This window comes from Strix aluco, chromosome Z (genome assembly GCF_031877795.1).
Source record: "Strix aluco isolate bStrAlu1 chromosome Z, bStrAlu1.hap1, whole genome shotgun sequence".
Classification (NCBI taxonomy): domain Eukaryota; kingdom Metazoa; phylum Chordata; class Aves; order Strigiformes; family Strigidae; genus Strix; species Strix aluco.
The window spans coordinates 38,119,941-38,140,007 of record NC_133971.1 but is presented as its reverse complement, the minus strand read 5'-3'; the positions used below and the strand labels follow the sequence as shown (position 1 = coordinate 38,140,007).

Genomic DNA, 20,067 nt, shown 5'->3' with positions numbered 1-20,067 from the left:
GGCTGCAGTAGATGAAATGGAAAAGTGCTTTTGAAGACTTGAAGCAAGGGTGAAGTTGTGTTATCAAAACAAAAAGTTCAAGAACAAAAGTAGGTACATAGAATTTTAAAATGAAGAGTTAAAAATACTGTTGAGCAAGAACATGGTATGGTCCTAGTACTCTATTACCTGGTGAGTGATGATACTTCCAGACTCCACAGGAGAATTGTGTGACTTGTTCAGGTTTCTTTAGTTATGATGTCAATTCAATTTAAAGAGATATTTGGGGGCTGATATAAACAATTTTGAAATTGGAAGCAGAAATTCAAATTAATTCCCTGTAATCACAGAGTTAGTCTGAGATGATGTGGTTTAGGAAGTCTACTGCTGACACATGTTCACCCTTTCCACCACAGAATTTTATACCTTGGTGAGAGCCAAAGTAGATTTAGAAACAGCACAAAGCTGGAATTTGATGTATGATTTGGCTTTAAGTTAGTCAGGTACACACTGCAATTTAATCCAATTCACTTCCTTTGCAGTGTGGCTTGTATACTCTCTTCATTATTGTTCCATATGGATCTCTGGTGTTAATAACATAATGTTTAATTGAGTTATATATGGGGAAGTTTGTAACTACTCATATCTAAACAATAGATGTAATCCCAAGACATAGGTTTTGTTTATTTTTCTGCTGCTGACTTAAATCCTGTGATGGTCCTGTTCTAGTAGCTCAGTGGTTCTTTAGTCATAAATTCATAGGCTTGCTTTTTTTATCTCTGTTGTGCCCAAAATTTGACTCCTTGTGTGCTTTCAGTTGTGGGGAAATGTGAATGTTAAGCTAGAGTCTTGTGCCACAGCGCTTGATCTTTGGCTAGTTGTAGCTCTTGTTAGACATGGGACTTCTTTTAGGTGCCATGGCTGAGATGATGTTATAAGCTTGGGCCAACTCTTTTTTAAAAGCAGTATTTCCTTATTTTTTGTTAGGAATTTGTGTACTCTTTTAGGCTAGTTATGGTCAGAAAGGAGTGATACTGGTAGAAGCTAGCCCCTTTTGAAATTTACAAAATTTACTAGAAAACAAAAGGCTTTTCAGTTGAACACAAAGTAGTTTGTGTTTTAAAATTTGCTCCTGCTGAGTTCAGAAGCAGAACTGGGACTCAGAAATGGAAGCTTCCAAGGTTATTATGAACAAAATTGGAGTAAAAGACTTTGCAGAAGATATTAAAGGCAGATTGTAATGTCGAAACTAATGTGTTTAACTTGTTTAAAATATTACAGCGATACAAGGGTTCCACAAGCACTTGTAGAAAATACTGTGTGCAGATCAATATTGTGCATGCAGCTTTTCTACTTGACAGTTGCAATATTATGAGGGTTTATAGTTGTTCAGCCTCATCAGTATAAACCATTGTGTGTATGAGTGTGCACGTGGTGGGGTGTTAGTGTCACTTTCCAGGTGCTGCTTTCACTGACTGGCAAGAAACATACCTTTCACAACTTTTTTTGTTTAAAGGTGTTTTGCTTGAGCTTATATAGCACGTGGCAGCAGAAGCAGCCAGGTTTCCCAGTTCAGAAAAGAGAGAGTCATCTAACATAGGAGAGGTGGGGAATTCTCACTAAGGGGGCACTGCATATGCTGTTAAATTCTCAGCTATTTTATACCATAGTGTTATCAAAACTTGGTAAATGAAGAACTTTCTAACACTCAGTTTAGCATTAGAAAGCAGGCATTACTTTGTGGGGTGCCGGGTGCATTGGGGATGGTTCCTCCTAACACGCACACTGAAAGACAAAGGCACAGTCGTTATATACATTAAAAGAAATAAATATTCATGTAATTTCTGAGAAATACTTGCCTATTTCCAGGAAATCTAGTGCATATGTTAATACATTGGGCAAGCCTGCTGAAATTGGGGAAGGGTCTCTGGTGGTCGTTTTGAGGTAAAGACCCTGGCTGAGTTTACCCATATATGGTAACTCCAGGTTTGGATCACTCTTTGGCACGCAGCCTCACTTATCTTCAAAGTTTATACAAAGGGGCCTGTTATGGTTTGGTTTGCTTCTTGACACTTACCTTGTCTGTTTGGCATGCAGACTCCCTTACCTTCAATGTTTATACAGTTATACAAAGGGGCTTGTTGTTTGTATACTAAGTTTTTGGTATCAGTAGGGGTTCTTAAAAAAAAGTATCTTGAAGATGTGTCTCAGAGACATATGTTTGCTAAAAGACTATGCTGGTCTTTTGAAAAGTAGCTTGTGTTCGTATGTCTTGTTGAGTGTCCTGGTTTCGGCTGGGACAGAGTTAATTTTTGTTCTTAGTAGCTAGAATAGTGCTGTGTTTCGGATTCTGTATCAGCGAGCAGCAACAGCAGCAAGCAGCTTTGTGGTGTTTGGCTGCCCCTCAGGTTTAAACCACAACATCGGGATAACTGTATCTGTACCAGTGAAACATTGGTGTATTGCTGGAGTCTGGCAAAACATAGGTGCTTTGTGAAATTCCTCAGAGAATGTGCCAAGACAGCTTGCACTTGGGATGGGATGCCTTTGCAAATTCAGTCAGAGGTCTCTCTGCTTCCAGTGTGATTTGGAGTTATGGGTAAATATGTTTGAAGAATAGCTATTTTTTTTATGGAAGACATTGTTAAATATGTCTGAAATTTTTAAGGGAAGACAAAACTGGTTTTGCTTACATGGTTAACTAGTATACCAACTTTTCTCTTGCAAAAGTTCTACAAAATAAGAGGAAACAGTTATACTTCCCATAAATGCAAATAATAATTAAAAAAAAAGTATGTAGGTAAATACCCCTCGCAATGATACAAGCTGGGGCTGGTGGGGCCAAGGACCAGCTCTGGGGCACGGCCCAGGCAGCAAAAAAAGGGACAGCAGTGCCTGGAGCAGTGTGAATAGTACACAGCCCTGAGAGCAAGGGGAGGGCAGGGACTGTCCCCTCTGCTCAGTGCCTTTCAGACCCCACCTGAGTACTGCCTCTGCTTTGCATCCCCAATACAGGAATGACACTGACAAACTGGTGGAAAGTGAGGGGAGGCCACAGAGATGGTGGGGCTGGAGCCTTTGCCCTGTGAGGAGAGTCTGCAAGGACCAGGGCTGGTTCAGCTGGGAGGATCAATGGCTTCCAGGTCATCCCAACAACAGCCCAGGGAATGGAGGAGATGCAGTTGTGGTCTTCACAGTAGTGTGTGACAGGAGAGTGGATTAGAGACAGCTGGCACATGCTGAAACAGGGGAAATTCGAACTGACTATAAGGAAGAAACATTTTCCTCAGAAGGACTGACCAGCAGTGGCACTGAGGCCCAGACGGGTTGTGCCTTCTCCAGCCTTGGAGGTTATCAAGCCCCAACTGGGTAAGGCCCTGAGTAGCCTGATCTGAGCTCCGACCTGGCTATGCTTTGGGCAGGGCTTGTAGTGGAGACCTCCTATGGTCCCTTCCTAACTGAGTTATCCTGTTATCCTATATGTGACGAAACCCAGTATGTATGTGTGTGTGTAGGTGTAGCTGGCACACAGCTTTGTTCTAAGGCAGTAACAGTAGTATGCATACCTATCAAAGAGTGTGATCTTTTATTCCAAAAAGTCAGGGTTAGACTGTGGAAATATGATGCATAGTGCTCTTACAAAGTAAACACTAAAAGGCATATTTGGAATAATAATGATTTTTTTTAAAAAGCTTCATTTTGGCCTCCATGCATAAGAAAGCAAACAATTATACAACTGGACTTGGGAAACAACAAATCTGAACACTCACATTTTAACCTTTTCTTATTGCATGTCTTTTCCTGAGTGGCACTGGGGCATGGGTGTTGTGGTCTTGCTCCAAGGTGATAGTATGCCCTTTGGTAGTGTTTTAAATACTTCATTTTTTAATAAAAAGTAGCACAGGAAAATCCTTAAACTTGAAGCTTTTTCTTTATGTTGCTTGAGAAATATGTGCATAAGTTTAATTTTTCTTCTTTACAGGCAGGAAGGTAGTTTAACCTTCAGCAAAGAGCTAGTTGCAGTAGTAATACAACCTCTGATTTCTCTGTTTTGGAGACAGATTCATCCATCAAGTCCTGACTGCAAAGCTAAGAGTGCTTACAGAGCACTTTCCGATATATGTTTGATTACTGGAGCACAGCTGCTGTTCTGGGTAATTAATGTGAGAGTATAATATCTTTCAGATGGGTGCTGTGTCTTTATTTCTAAGGTCAGATGACCTCTCTTGCTTATATTCTCTTCTGCCTATGGCATTTTATGTAGGTTATTGATTTTTGTTTGCTTGCTGGAAATAAAGTGCTGTTTGAAGGCCTGGTGAGAAAAATCAGGCAGACCTTGTATTTGCTTGAGGGAGATGCTACTAAGAATTAAAAAAATGTGGGTTTTAGTAGTCTTCCAGCTACCATGTATGAAAAGGGTTTTAGTGCTTCTAACCCCCAACCTTAATAGGTGGTTCTTTAAATTACTGTCCTAAAGACTGATTGTTAAATAGTCAAATAAATGTAGTGGATTTAGAAGCTTACCTTTCATTGAAGGTTATTTGGGCTTAGGTGACCTAAGGGCATTTATTCAGATCTACAGTTTTGTAAGTAAACTTATCTTTTAACAATTAAAATTTCTCTTTTTTTGAAAATTTCAAAATACATTTGAAAATAATATTTTATTGTTTACAAAATTAAAAACTGAAATTGAAATTATTGGAGTAAGGGCAAACAGAAGAGGACATTTTTTCAGCAAAAAGCTTTAAGTTTCCTTCTTACCCCTCAAAAGACACAACCTTGAAAATTTCAGGATATCAATATTTGAAATTAACCTGAGATCATTCTTGAAATGAGGTCAGTTTTACAAGTGGACCTTTAGAAACTCAGCTTTCAAAACTTTCAGTTTCCAAAAGGAAGATGTTTGGGCTCTCAGGTGGGTTTTAGCAATATTTTGTATGGTTTGTAATCTCCGTAACTTGTTTCTCACAGCTAGACATGTCAGTGATGCTGTTTGTCCATAGGATGCATTATGTTGCAAGCCTGTATTGAGAATTCTGAAACACGATTGCATTTTTTCAGATATTACCAGAACTTATTTGTCACAAATATTGTGGCATTTGGTACCTTATTTGACTTGAGGTATAGGTAGTTTTCATACAGTTGAATTTTGTCTTCTTTTCTAACAACATAATTCAGTTAAAGATGTGTCAAGATACATGTGATAAAGATTTAAGAAAGTTGGTCATCATCTTGTGTTTATGTATAACTTAATTTTCTTTCAACTAGTAGTGCGCTTTTTCCTGTGGGTGCGAGTCAGGGGCTACTCTGAATGCAACAGATTTAAGGTTGAATTTTTAAACAGTCCTCTATTTTAGCCTAATGTCTATGTGCAAAGCAATGGAAATTTTATAAATTACTTCAATGGAAGCAGGAAATCCTGCTTGGGATGGACTTTTCAAAGGACTGTTATGCCTTGGCATCTTCACCCTTCTTTTTATGGGCTTAAAATGGAAGGCTCTCTGATATTATTGTTCTTGTTTACTTAAATAATATATCATATGCTGTGGAGAGTGTTTAGTTTGTTAGTTCTGGCACACACCTGCATACACACCTGTATTCTGCCCACTTTTTCCTGATTTCTTGGAAGTCTTAACTGGAAAAGACTGTACCTTGTCACTGAAGGCTTCTTACTAACATACCTTCTTTAGCTGGAAAAAACAGTTTTTTCATAGTTATTTTGAAAGAGGGTTAGTTTGTGTAAAACATCTTTATCTGTTCAGTTAATGTGATTTATTAGCTATTATTGTACAAGTGTATTTTTTATATACTGTATGATATACTATACATTTTTCTCCCTTGTGATGGGGGTGGGAAAGGCAACTGAGTGGGTATATCACATCCCCTGTCATGCACCAGCCTCTAGGAAGACTGAGTGGCTGTGTGATGCTTAATTGCCATCTGGGATGAAACCACAAGAAAAGAGGTTAAACAGTTTGCAAAAGCTATGTATGAACTTTTTCTGAAAATTAAAAGATCTGTCTGGAACAAGGACCAAGATGTATTTTGTTTCCTTTTTTTTTTTTCCCAAGGACTCCTAAGTTTTAAAGGCTAGAACATTAGGTATGACAAAGACAAGGAGCGTTTGCTGAGCTGGAAGCTGCACCCACTAGATTTCCCATGGAAGTATAGCGCAAGTAACTCCCACCTAGCCTTGTCTGCCTGTCAGCTTTTCTAATAGTGGGCAACTGAAATTACTGTTGCTTTCTTGTCACAGGAAGTTATTCCAACCGCACTTTAGCACAGAGCTCATTTAGTCAGCAAAGTGTCAGCTGAGCCTCCTTGCCTCAGTTCCATTGATCTTGTTCAAATTCTACTTTACATTCATGTTAATTTTTCTAATTGGTAATTGACGCATTCTTTTATAGATCCTTAAAGTTAGAAGTCTTCCAACAGGTACCTTTTCTTTTAGAACTTATTAATAAGTAACAGGCGAGAACTGTCTTTTACTTATGGATATGTGGCTTGATTTGGGGACCTAAAAGGGTGTAAAATGTCCTTTTTATGATACTACATTTTAAAAACATAGAGCAAGGTTCAAAATAGCTGAAGCTGTTACATAAAAATGAAACCTTCTGAGCTAGATAGGCCTGTTTGCTCTATGAAACTTGTAGAAGCTGTGCTCTATTCTTACGGAGTTTTGCCATTTCTGTGGCCTGCATATTTATTACTGTTGGCAGATCTCTCTAGTAATTGTATCATCTTTTGAGAAAGTCAGCAAGGCTAAGATGCTTCACTAGTCTCAATGGTGGTCATGGTTATGAATATTAGTAATGTCTTTTCCATGTTTTAGGAAAGATGTTTGGTGCAGAAGCCATCCTAAGTGATTATAGATACATTCCACAAAGGTAACTATGTTGGATCTAGCTGTCATGTGCTTCTGTAGGGAGAAGGAACAGGTGCTTTGGACACCCAGAGAGTGCAGTTTTATTTCTAATTTTTTTTTTATAAGTGCATAGGGTGGCTAGCTCAGCTGAAGATACCATACTGAAGAAGTGTAGTATGCATAGCTGTCATGTTTGTGAGCAATTGCAGATGAGACTAAATCTGTCATTTTACATTACGGCATCCTTCCTTTGCACCGAGTTGGTGAGCTGTAGAGAGAGGGGTGGAGCAAAGGTGGAATATTTCTGTCATATCTCTACCCTCGCAAAAGTTAGCTTTTCTAACATGTACCTGCCAACATCGTTGAAATGCCACAGCAGTCCATAGAAGCATCTCCAAAGAGTTGCTTGGAAATGATTCTTCCACAAAGAAATTGTTGTAGAAATGAGAATGACAATCCCCAAGGGGATCGTTGTTGGTTGCTGCTGTTGGAGGTCATTTGCATGGGAGATAATACTGTTGTGCTGGCTGTCGTCTGACTTCAGAGCTGATGAAGTCAAATGTTTGTCCACTGGGGAAGGAAGGGTACCTTTGTTGCTTCTGCTTATTGACTCCACTGTTTTTTTAAGAGTAACGTCAGAGGTTTTTTTTATTTCTTTCCAGCTGTGATAGACAAAATGTCAGTAGAATAAGTGACCTACCCACCAGAACTTGCCATGAACCATTTGGTTGGACCACCTGAGGGGGAGGTAAGTGAAGAGCCAGCAAATGGAGCAGTGAATGAGTCAGTGGAGGCTGACCTGGAGCACTCAGAGGTGGAAGAGGAACAGCGGTATGCAACTCGCTACCCAAGGCATACAAACAGCAGCCAAGGGGTCCTGTCTGGGCAGGAGGAGGAAGGAATGTTAGCTCGGTCAGCCAGCACTGAGAGTGGTTTCCACAATCACACAGATACTGCAGAAGGGGATGTGATAGCCACAGTGGAGGACAGTTATGACACAGAGAGAATTCAGGAAAATGAGGATGAGAGCGCATATGCGGTGCAGTACAGGCCTGAGTCTGAGGAGTACACAGAGAATGCTGAGGCTGAGCATGGTGAGGCCATTCATAATCGAACATTGCCCAATCACTTACATTTCCATTCCATCGAACACGAGGAAGCCATGAACGCAGCCTATTCGGGTTATGTCTATACACATCGGCTCTTCCACCGAGGAGAGGATGAACAGTATGCTGAGCCTTACGCTGACTATGGACTGCAAGAGCATGTGTATGAGGAGATAGGCGATACACCAGACCTCGATGTTAGGGAGGGGATCCAACAGTATGAGCGGGAAAGAGAGGAAGCCGACAATTACCGCAAGGAGGCACTCGGTGCCCGCCTTCACCATTATGATGAACGATCTGATGGAGAGTCTGACAGCCCTGAGAAGGAGGCAGAGTTTGCACCCTACCCAAGAATGGATAGTTATGAACAAGAGGAGGACATTGATCAGATTGTAGCAGAGGTGAAGCAGAGCATGAGCTCCCAGAGCTTAGACAAGGCAGCTGAAGACATGCCAGAGGCGGAGCAGAGTTTGGAGCATGGTCATGCTCTTGCTGGTGGTGGACATGAAAGTAATGGCCAGCTCCCAGCTGGTGCTCGAGTTACATCCAGCTCAGGAGAATCTGTACAGAGATACAGCAAGGAAAAGAGAGATGCAATTTCACTGGCCATCAAGGATATTAAAGAGGCTATTGAGGAAGTGAAGACAAGAACCATCCGTTCTCCTTATACCCCTGATGAACCTAAGGAGCCGATCTGGGTGATGAGGCAGGACATCAGTCCAACCAGGGACTCTGACGACCAGAGGCCACTAGATGGAGATGTGAGTATATAAAATTTTCAGCTCTCAGGTTTTGTCTCCTTCCTTTAATTATTACATACATGACAGTGAAGGAGGGTGCACTTTTTTCTTGTTCTGTGAGTCATCCTTCAGTAAAGTATGTAGTGCTTTGTGTGTTTTAAATTTGTACTCTAGAAAGCATGTAAGAGGTAAGTACGTGTGTTATCAGTGGGCCAAATTTTTCTTTACGAAGCGCTGCTCACCCCAGTTATACTGTACGAGAATTTGTCACATGAAGCTCTTGTTTTTTCTGAAACAAATGCTGTTACATTTTTTACTGCCATGGAATATTTTAGAATAGCTACGGAACACTTCATCTTGTGTTATCTATCTTTGTGTGTTTCTGTTAATTCTGGGTTTCTAAGTTTCATTTTCTGTCACATAACGATCATAACAGTTCCATCAGAAATCTGTTAATATTCTTTATGATGGTATCATAGATCAGATTCATATTCCATAAAATTTGCAAGTTTTTTGTCCACTTGCAGGCTCTAGAAGTGTGTTATGAACCTCAGTATATTATTACTGTAAAGTGTATTTACTTTCCATCACCTAAGTATCAAAGGCCATCATTCAGATTTACAGCATCAGCATTTCTGAAATTCTGTACTTCTGGCATGAGGCTTAACTTGTATCAGAATCAGTTCCCAGTTTGTGGTTCCAGCTGCCTGTATGATAATCTTCACTTGAAGTTTTATGGGTTTTATGGGTTTTCTGCATTTCTAATAAAACAAACTCACAAACAGCTGTTAACTGCATTAAATTTATGCCCAATATGAAAAGAACTGGTAGACTAAATTTACTGGCCAAAAATAGTCTATCATATGGACCCATGCTATTATTGCAAGGATAACTATACTGCAAACATCTGCTCCATCGTCTTTTTGCTGTGGAATGGTTTTTGTGACCTTTGTTTTTTTGGGAGAACACCAAAAATAGAACTTTCTGTGTGTTGTTTGGTATTTTAAACTGAATTACTGTAATGTTCTAGGAATGCATCAGAACTATCCAAAACACCTCAGCCTCTGCAAAGGGATTTCAGATGGTGAAAAAAGATCATGTCATGTAGATCTATGACAGGCTTCTGATTTTTTTATCTGCCTTCAAAATGATGAAGGCTAATATACTACAAATGGGGAGAGATTTTTGGAGCATGGTGTTTGAGTTGCTGCAAAAACCTGCAAGCTGATTGAGACATATAGCTTCCAGATTTTATTTTTCCTTGAAAAGTCTTGAATCACAGTGATGAGTATGTTTGGGTTGGTTTTTTGTTTCTTCATAATTTTACTGAAACTTTTTTTAAAAAAACCCTGTATTTCAAAACATTCTACAAATATTTAAAAAATAATGTCTGTTACAGAGTTGATTAGCAGTCCCATGGATGGCTAAAGCAGTCTTCCCAGATTATTCTATATAGGAGAACAATTATTTTTAACTTAACTTCTTTAAAGATTTCCAAAAGCTCTAATTATTTCTCTCCCCTTTTTCAAATAGATCGCATTACTCTGTTGTAGTACATTTTGTTCACCATTTTGTCTGTGTTTCTAAGTGCTGTCTTTGAGAGGATCAAAGAACTTCCTGTTGCTTCACGATGGTCTGGTTGTAACACCCAGTACCATGATGGTCTCAGGAACATTAGGTTGAGGATCCTGAGAGCACTGAGTCCTTCCTGAAGGTGCTCCAGCTGCTCTCCAAAATCTTGCCGCACCTTGAAGAATTTAACTTTTCTAAGGTATGCTGGTAGGACTCAGCCTGGTATGTCATATAGTAAACAAAAAAGATGTTTCTGTCAGTCTGTAGTTAGGTATTGAAGTTCACAGGGGTTTCTGGTTTGCATCAAAAATTAATTTCTCATTCAATATTTTTCATAGCCTGTCAGATAAGAACCTGACTGAGATTTTCAGTGCTGGCTGTAATCAAAACAGTGATGTATAATAATAGTATAGTTCAGTGCAAAGATAAATGAGGGATGTAGATGTGCAGACAGTCTGTGTTCTTGGAAAGAAGAAGGAAATTAAGCAAATAGTTTAGAAGATCTGCAGCAGATTGAGGGGAATAGATGCTGTAGAAGAAGGGACTTGGGACTGTATAGGAATTCTGTTTTTCACTGAAGATGAGGTATGTATTGGCTTTACTCGATTCTTTAATTCAGATGCCAACTCATGAACAGCCTGCTTTCTTTAACAAAGCATTCCTAGAATTGCTTAGCCATAAATTGGGAAAAATTAGGTTGTGTTGACTAAGTGACCATGAGTGATCAATTGTAATAAAAATACGGTTGAAGCCCATTCATCTAAATGTAGATTTTTCTTCTCTTTCCCTTGGGAAAGAACTAGGATCTCAGACAGGAGCTTTTCAGTGTAACCAGTATATGCCAGAGATGTTATTCAGTCTCATTTGTAACATTGGCCTGGAAATAAGAAGGAATTACATAAATAGAGTGTTTTATCTTTAGGCAGACATAATTTTCTTCCCCCAGAAGTCTCAAGAAGCTACAGATAAGTGATGCAAATTGTGTGCTTTTATTACCTTCAGCTATTTTGCAGTCTACTTTGAAAATTGTCCCCACATTGTTTTATAACAAAACCAGTTTGCTTTTACAGATTGAACTTACTTGAAAATATTTGTAATCATTTTGTGTTGTTCATCATATCATATTGAAACTGGTAAGACTTCTTCAGATCCAAACAGCAGTCACTTTTTATTCAGCTAGGAGCTATCCATGAGAGAGCCATGAAGCCAGGGAGTCAGAAGAATGATTTCCAGTTGAGACTCATTAAATATGACAATCTCCTTTGCCTTTTTTCACAAGAAAGTGACTGTTACTCCTCAGTGCTGAGCATTTGGATGATACATTCACAGCAGAACATTTGGTAGAATATCAGTTGGAAGTGTCCAGAGACTATTTTGAGAAGCTAACAATCCAGAAGTGTTCAGCTAGCATGTGGCTGGGTATAGTCTGGGACAGTTAGGAAAGACATGCAATGACTGATGGTAAGAAAGCTACTGATCACTGTATATGTTTGTTTTTAAGATGCCCTATTTTCAGGTTTATTCACAGTTTACCCAGAATTTCAGTCATTGTTATGTTATTGTTCTTATTACCAAAGAAATGTTTGGTAGGTGTATGAAAAGAAAATTGCTCACAGCCCATGGACAATTCTACTGTAATAAACTCTGGTAGTCCTGTGATGTAGGAGACAGGTAGCAGACTTATATGAAAAAATAAATAGTGTACTGAAGTACCTACTTAATATTTAACAATGGAGAGTATTTGCTGTTGTGTGCCTTGTGTACCCTGATTTAGTGATGCATGCTTTCATTTGAATAAGAGATGGTCTGGACATCTAGTTTGTGGAGAAGGTGGTGTACTTGTGTATTTGATAAAAGCTGAAAAATTCTCTCACTGTCCTTTGAATAAATGCAGTAAGATTTTTTTTTTAAGTTTGCTACATGTATGAGATATAAACAATTGACATATATTTCCAAAACCTGTTTATCAGAAAACTTTTTAAACCAAACCAGACCATCACTTGGATATGCCCTTATGAGGATATCTCGTTCAAATACAATAGCAGTTAGAGCTGCACAGCTGCAAGAAATGTGACATCAGGAAACTGACCCACAAAGGAAAAGACTGTGGAATTGCAGTTAGGTTGTGTTTTCTGAGCATGAAACAGGAGAGAATCTGTTCACATCATACTGAATAATGTTCATAGCTGGAGACCAGCAAAGAGCTTATGGTGTGCACGTGTCTGAGAGTGGTGGAGGAGGATGCCCTTTAGGAAAAGGGGATGTTCTAGATGCACACAGTTATCTCACTGGAAGGGAAGACCCATATCCCATTTAGGAGGCTCTTGCCCATCATTCTTCTCTGTCAGATTCTCCACCAGAAATGTGCTCCACCAGAAGTGTGTTCACATTCCATGAATGTGCCTAGCCAGGCACAGAAATAGTGGTATTTAAAGGTCTAAATAGAAGACATCTGCAGTGCATGGATCTGGACTTGGGGATAAACACATGTGCAAGTGGAAGAGGGAATAGGTTTGTGTAGTAGATATCTCACACTACAATTAAATATTCTGGTGTTTAAACTGTACATAAGGTCTAAAAAAACATGTTTAAAATGTTATAGAGCTTTGAGAATAGTGGCTTGCTTAGTTGTGGAAGTACAGAGACCTGCTGAGAAAAGCACTCAAAGGCACAAAAGCTCAAGTAGATTTAAAGAGCATGTCTGTCTTACCATGTCCAGAGAAGAGAAGCAGGCTGCCTGCTTCACCTCTGCCATAATCAGGAGAAAACAGTGGTTTGGAGGGAGAAATTCTCCATTTCAGAACAAAACACCATGACCTTCTTGTGAGATCCATTCACTTTTCCATGAGGTTATAGACCTGAAGGCCAAGTTTTGTTGACCTGCAGGTCACAGTTTGTTGCTGTGTGCCAAGACTTTGGTTTTACAAAGCCCTCTCACCAGTGTTCACAGTCTCTGTTCCTCTCCAGACACTTGAGGTGCTGCAATGTTAGAATAAATGCTAATATAATGTAAAACCACATACATGGATGGTTTGGATCTGTGAAGCAGAAATTCAGAGCTGAAGACAAGCCTTTCAGGTAAAACAGAACTGAGCTGCGTTGTTTTGCTTCTCTGTTCTTTTTCATTACATACATTTTATTTCAACCTTTGAGTTCTCAGTTGCAGGATTTTCTCAATTCCGATAACTCCAGAAGTGTTTCATGGAGATGGGTTTGCTTCACTTTTTCCACAGCAGGAGTAATGTATTATTAACAAGGCAATAGAGAAGTCTGTTTTAAATAATTAAGCAGGTTTTAGTAATAGATGAACTAAGGGGGAAAAAAGAGAAAGAAAATAAATGAAATAAAGATGAGTTTGTTTTGATAGGATATTGTTTTCTTTTTCTGAGCAGACCTTTTAAAACTGTTGGTTGAGCACACAGAATACAGGTAATCTTTCCATCACCTATGCAAGTCTTAAAATTATACAGAATAAAAATGTCCCAAAAGCCCCAAACCAAAAATAATTTAAAAAAAATATCCAGGGCGGAAAACTTTATGCTGATTCATCAATCACACAGAAGAAACCTTAAATTTATCAATTAGTCTGCTTGAAGACAGATACTCTCCAGATGAGTTACAGGTTTTTAAATTACCATGAGCACTGGATACATAACCCCTTGAATATTTTTTTGCTTTGTTATGTTTTTTAATTATTGAAAGATGACAGCAATTTCAAGTACTTTTTCAGTGCTGTTGAAAACTAGAACAGTGCTAGTTAAAGTCTTTTGAAAACACAGGAGGGATCTGTACTAATTTTTTCAGACTGATAAATTAAGCTGCAATCGAAGTACAAGTTCAAGTGAAAGTACAGCTGAGGAAATCCATACTTGCAAGAGAGAAGCAGCCAGCACTGAACCAGCTTCCAGGAGCCCTGCTGTGCTGGCAACCTTCTATCCAGTATGCATGCTGCTGGACAGACCCTACCCACACAGCATGTGTGTGTGATCTGACGGACAGTCAGAGTCTGTACAGGCTAAGATTTTATTCAAAGAGAAGTTACCAGCTCACGAAGTGTGACTGTGGTACTGCATGGTTACTGCTACTGGCTCATGTGACCAAGAGACTCTTTGAAATGGGCAAAATAAAGGGCCATCTTGCCCTAACAGCCTCAGTTACGTTTATGGTTTGCTCACTCGGACTTTTTTGTGTCAGATCTAAACTTCTGTGTGTTCTTAGGTATACTTTTATTTTGTATTTGAGACTTTGTAACATAACAGTAACAAGTGGGGATTTTTGTCAAAGACTTCGACAGAGTTACAGTTATTGCTTAGGTCAAAATCTCTATTTTTGTAATTTCAATGAATATTACTGAAAAATTGCAACTTGGTGTTGTGCAGACACTCGTGGACAGTGTGTTTGTTTTTTAAAAAAAGCTAGTTTATTCAGAGCTTTTGAATAGTGTAATGTGTGAACAGTCAGATCTCTTAAGTGGGATTGTCAATCATTATCCAAATAGTGGTAAGTGGCAGGGCAAGGCATCATCAGCTGGATCAGGGGAGATTCCCCAAACTGCATCTGTTCTCAGGTCTTACATACAACTGGTCTGTGATCCCACATGACCACTCTAGCACATGTGATCCATTGCTGTAGTTTACCTTAAGCTACAGACTAAACACATCCTATGCTAACTGTATACATAACACTGTTAAATATGACCTTATCTGCATCTGCAGGAAGAGTTCCTGTTGACCACCTGCAAGTATCTTATCCATGTACTGTTTGATCATTTTTGCAGCAGAAACTGCATGAGGAAGCTGTTGTGTCAGCCAGAGTCCCTACCCAGGATGGTAGGTAGCACCCTGAAGCGATAAATTGTGCTTCTCACTTGTCATATGAACAGGAGGAGCCTGCTGGGGGAATCTCTGAGGCTACCTGAAATTCCTGTACGGAGTGGTCCTGTAGCAATTAGTCAAACGCATTGTTCTGAAGTGAGTAGCTCAGTCCTTTACCTTGTCATAAGTCAACTCATTGTATTATCTGTGCACAAACTGGACCACCCAGCAAACTGATGGGAAGTGCACTGAGAAGCGGTGGGAAGTGCAGAGGCAGTTACACCACAATTACACCACAACTGCAATACAAACTTAAGTTTCATCCTTATGTCACAGTTATAAATTAAATTGCATAGATTGTGCCACAGTATGCATATATGTACATGTACAATAGTTCTGAGTTTGTTTTATTTTTTCAAACCCTCCCATTTTTGACACTATAGTTGAAGCAAATTCAGAGACACCCAATAATGATGATTAGTTTGATTGGAAGGAAATTTAGCTTTCAGCTCCATTCTTTATGGGTACTTTATGCCATCTAAAAGCTATGAATATATGTTGATAGTCTCCGTTTTAGTGAATAGAATTTGAACTTTTCAAATCACAGTAGGTATTCTGCCACAGCATAGCTGTGCTAAGAGATTTACTGCCATAGTTGTGCTGTACTGGGCGATGCTTATGAAATTGTGCATCTGACTGACTGTACTCGCATGTTGGACCTGAATATTTCATAGTTCTTTCTGCCTTTGCCTAATGGGTATGGGTACCGCTCAGAAGACTTTTTATAAATAAAATCAAATAAATTTAAAAGCCTTGCTTTATCCAGTTGTCTACTCAGAACTGATGTACAAGACTGTATTTGCTATTCCTCTGCCAAGAAGCCTGTAGGTGGACATTAGTGTCATATATAAATAATGGCCTTGTGTTTAAGTGAATCTTACTGAAGTATTTGTTGATTTCACCCCCTCTGTCCCAGCCTTGTATGTGATGATATGACCCCCTAGTTTATACTCTTTTCAGATAAGCTGCTGCTAAAAGCAGGTAAAACAACACTTTTTATAAAGCAAGAGCAGGTAGTTGTATTTGAAAATGTTTCAGTGTCAATTCAATCATGTTTGTCTTCATGAGCTAATTGGTAGCCAGCTGAGTTGACCTGGATAGGTTGGATGCAACACAATCCTCTTCTGTCACAAGTTCTGTTACTAAATCCCTCTGTATAATAGCAAGGAAGGTTTCTCAGGTGGAGGGGATTGCATGTTAGTTAGAGTCGAACAACACCAAAATTGAGATGGAGAATTTTTGGATGTACCAGGTTGAGTATCGTAAGAAAAATGTAAGTAGATATTCAAGAGGAGAAATGGGGTAAACTAGTACTTTTTTGTGCTGCACTCAACACTTTAAAATTCCACTAATGGACCTCTCTATTGTAGTAACAGCATACTTACATGAACTTATGTTTGTTCTGACAGCATTTTTGTTAGGCTTCTAAAACTTGTTTTTTAACAGACAGTGAAGCAGTCACTAAACATTTATTTTAGACTTCAGTTGTAGTGTTTTGAGCAGCTATGCATGTTGTCTATCAAAATATTTCTTGTTATTGCTGTGACTGCATTCTTTCCTTTTGCATTATATATGGTACCTCTAAAAATGCATTTTGATGCAGAAGACAATTGAGTGTTTATTCTTCAAAGACAACCTTTTTGTACAAATGTTTTTGGGGACAGCTGTCATGTCATGTCATGTAGCAAACTTTGTAGGATGTTTGATATTTGGGTTTGGTAGTTTTAGTTTGGGGGGGGATTTCCCAGAAAAATTGAAGCAGATATTCAAACAGAGCATATGGAAAGCTGTGTGATCATTTTGATGGTTGCTTAATTCTGATACTTTGTAGATGAAAATAGCTGAGTAAAGGTATTTGTAGTGCTACTGGAGTAACTGTTAATACATTTTAAATGGTTCAAAATATCTTAATGTCAGCAACAAACTAGTTTAAATCATTTATTGTTATCACTTTAGTGTGTGAATATGAGAGCTTTCAGGCATTTTAAATTTTTTTCTGTGGAAACATTTAATGCTAAAATATTCTATGCTTTACTTTGTTCTTTGTTTACTATTTAAAGCTCAATCCTGAAACATTCTGATGTCATTATTAGGTTGATAGTATTGTGCATCTTTTGTTTTTAATCCTAATACAGAAATACTATGTAACTGTTGGGAATGTGAGCACTATGAGGACTCTTCCTTAAGTAAACAGGAGTTGCCATTTGTGCAGTTGAGTCACTGTGACACTGTAACTCTGGTAGTTACACAGCAAATCAGGGGAGCCTGTACCTAGAGCCCCTGTGTGAATGCTGGCAGCGCAAGCATGTGCCAGCTTCAGTCTGATGTCGCAATCCCATGACAGCATTCTAGGGACCATTTCACAGCTACATCTGGTCAGGGACTGTTTCCACAGCTGCACCTCCTTTTTCCCCTATGGTTGTAATTCAAAATATAGGGAGATACAAAGTCTGCTCTTTTACCCAGGAGACACCTGTATAAGAAATTGCTTCTTAACTCTTTGGAAACCTTTATTAGTTAACTATAATTCTAATATTTAGTAATTATCCATGATAGACCTTTTAAAGAAATGAGGGTAAAGAGAAAAGGAGGAGAAGGGAATTTTATTTTCTTGGTTTGTTCCATATCTGTGAAGCTAAGCTTGCAAAATGTGGGGGGTTTTGCACACTATTTCATAGAACTCAATGTTTCAGCTGGAGTGGAGGCATAGAAGGAGGGCACTCCTTGATTGGAGCTACTGCCACCTCAGAGCACTGAAAGTGTTGCCCTTTTCTGATGTGACTCATTGGCTTATAGAAAAGCCATGTCATTTAATTGTTTATGAAACCAGAAGAAGAGTATTTGACTGTTTTGCCATCAGTGATGAACTGTTGAGCTGGCAAATCTCGGGCCAAACTCCCTGTGCCAAAGGACAGTGTAGAATGCCAGGGCTGCTGGGCTAAACACCCAGCTTGTATAGCTAAATGGTAAACTTTCTTTTGAGAATTAACATTTTGGCATGCACACTGACATGTTTTTCCTGTATCTCCTTAAGATCTGCCTTTAAAAATGCCTGCTGCGTTGAAGCTTTGTACTCTCTTTCATTTTGGTCATCTTCATTAATATTGCACTCTGTGTTCTTGTGTCATAGCCACATACCAGTGCCCCCTGCTCTGGACTTTAGTTACCTCGCTACAGCTCTTTAGTGTCACCAGCATTCATTAGGAATTGCATATGATTAGAATATCCTTTCCCAAGGCATTCTTTCCCTTTACTGAGATACTTGCTGACATGTTGCATAGATGTAGATATTCCATGGTATTGCTTTTCTATACCATTCCCTTTATTTTTCTGCTATGACATTCTTGATAATCATGAATGACTAGGACATTATTGGAAAGACAGGTTCTTCACCAAATTGTTCACAGTGAAGGGAGAAAAATGAGGAAATCTGTTTTAGAGAGCATGTATAGTACTGGGTTCATAGCATGAACTATGAAATATTTTCCAAGTTTGTGCTGTATCTAGGATGAAGAATTACAGTCTTTGATTATGCTGGTATTGAATAGTCCTTGAATATATTCAGAAGTCCTTGAATACATTAACATTACCTGTACAATTTATAAAAGTTGTTTTCTAGGATGGTGGAATAACACTTAGGGACAACCACTGCAGCCTACCTCTGCTCAGATTAGATTAGTTTAGCACTTCAGGTTAATTATACCTGAGAGCATGTGTGCTTATGGGGAAATTGCAGTCTTTTCTTCACTCTTCCTGATTTGACAACTAAGTAATCTTCAGTGGAATCCCTGTGTTCTGGTCATGGTCAGTTCACCTGTCTACCATCGCAGCTTATTTCTTTGTGACTATCTTTTCTTTCCTAGAATGTCAGTGCTTAGGACATCGGTCTGCATTGCCTGCAGCCTTCAGTAAGTTCACAGTCATTTGGCTGCATGCAATAGGCTCATACTTATGCAACTGAAAGTCCTGTAACTGCAACTTAGTTGAGTGCTGACAGTAAGTAGTTGGCCCAATACCAATATCGACGATCCCCCATTCACCTTGCAAAAATACAGTTTTATGACACACTTTTTGGCTGAGCGTTGCTTGCCACTGAGGACAGCTTTTAATTTTTCCAACTGCTTAATTTCATACATTACTGACAAATAAACACGTGTGTTTTTAAAAAATTTAGCTGTTCAGAGTAAGTCCACTGAGGTATTGATATGTGATCATTATGATTAAAAGCAAGGGTTGCAATGTTTTAAAAGTGCTTCTCTTGTTTTTTCTTTTCTTTTTTTTTTCCCCTCTCATCTCTTATTTCCACTGATGAGTTACAGGAAAATGTGAAAGAATTTCCACATCGGTCACTCAGACTATTATTTAATTTTCTTGCCATGTCTAGTCTCCATCTCCAGATTCCTCTTCACCTCGGGGTGCTGAATCGTCAAGTAGGCAACATCACCAGGATGTCTGCAGTACAGCAGAGGCCTCCACTAATAAAGAGGTAGAGTGAAATCTTTCTAAAAGCCATAGTCTTGTTCATGCTGCTTATGCCTCTTTATTTTCCTTGCACCTTTGTACCTGTGCGATCCTTCCTCATCTTCCAAAATCGCAACAAACTTGAAAAGCTGATTTGTAGCTCCGTTCCTTAGCCTGGATGTCTGACTGAATTTCTGACATACTTAAAACTGTCTATCATGGCATTTCTGAGTCTGTGTTCAGCTGCCACTAAATTTATTTAGCAGCCTGGGTGGTGTTGATTTACCAAACAGCCAGCATCATCTCGGTGTTAGAGGCAAAAGGAAACAGCCCTTTTCTTTCTTCCATGCAGAATGTCTTCCCCCCAAAAAAAAGATTATTTCTCAGCCAGATGAAAAAGCTTGCTTAAATGAAATTAATTAGGTCATAATTTATGCTGTTTAATATTTTGTCATTGTAGAAACTGGTCT

The 20,067-nt window shown here is 38.9% G+C and overlaps 1 protein-coding gene across 5 annotated transcripts in view; it reads left to right on the top strand.

Annotated features, from left to right (window-relative positions):
* Positions 1-20,067, top strand: part of APBA1 (amyloid beta precursor protein binding family A member 1) — a 98,492-nt gene that overhangs the window by 49,520 nt on the left and 28,905 nt on the right. For all 5 annotated transcript variants that reach the window (XM_074812537.1, XM_074812533.1, XM_074812535.1 and 2 more), the window contains 2 exons: positions 7,507-8,711; positions 19,521-19,622. In XM_074812537.1, coding sequence (XP_074668638.1) covers positions 7,560-8,711; positions 19,521-19,622 — 1,254 coding nt within the window. In that variant the 5' untranslated portion in view covers positions 7,507-7,559. The remainder of the gene's footprint in view (positions 1-7,506; positions 8,712-19,520; positions 19,623-20,067) is intronic.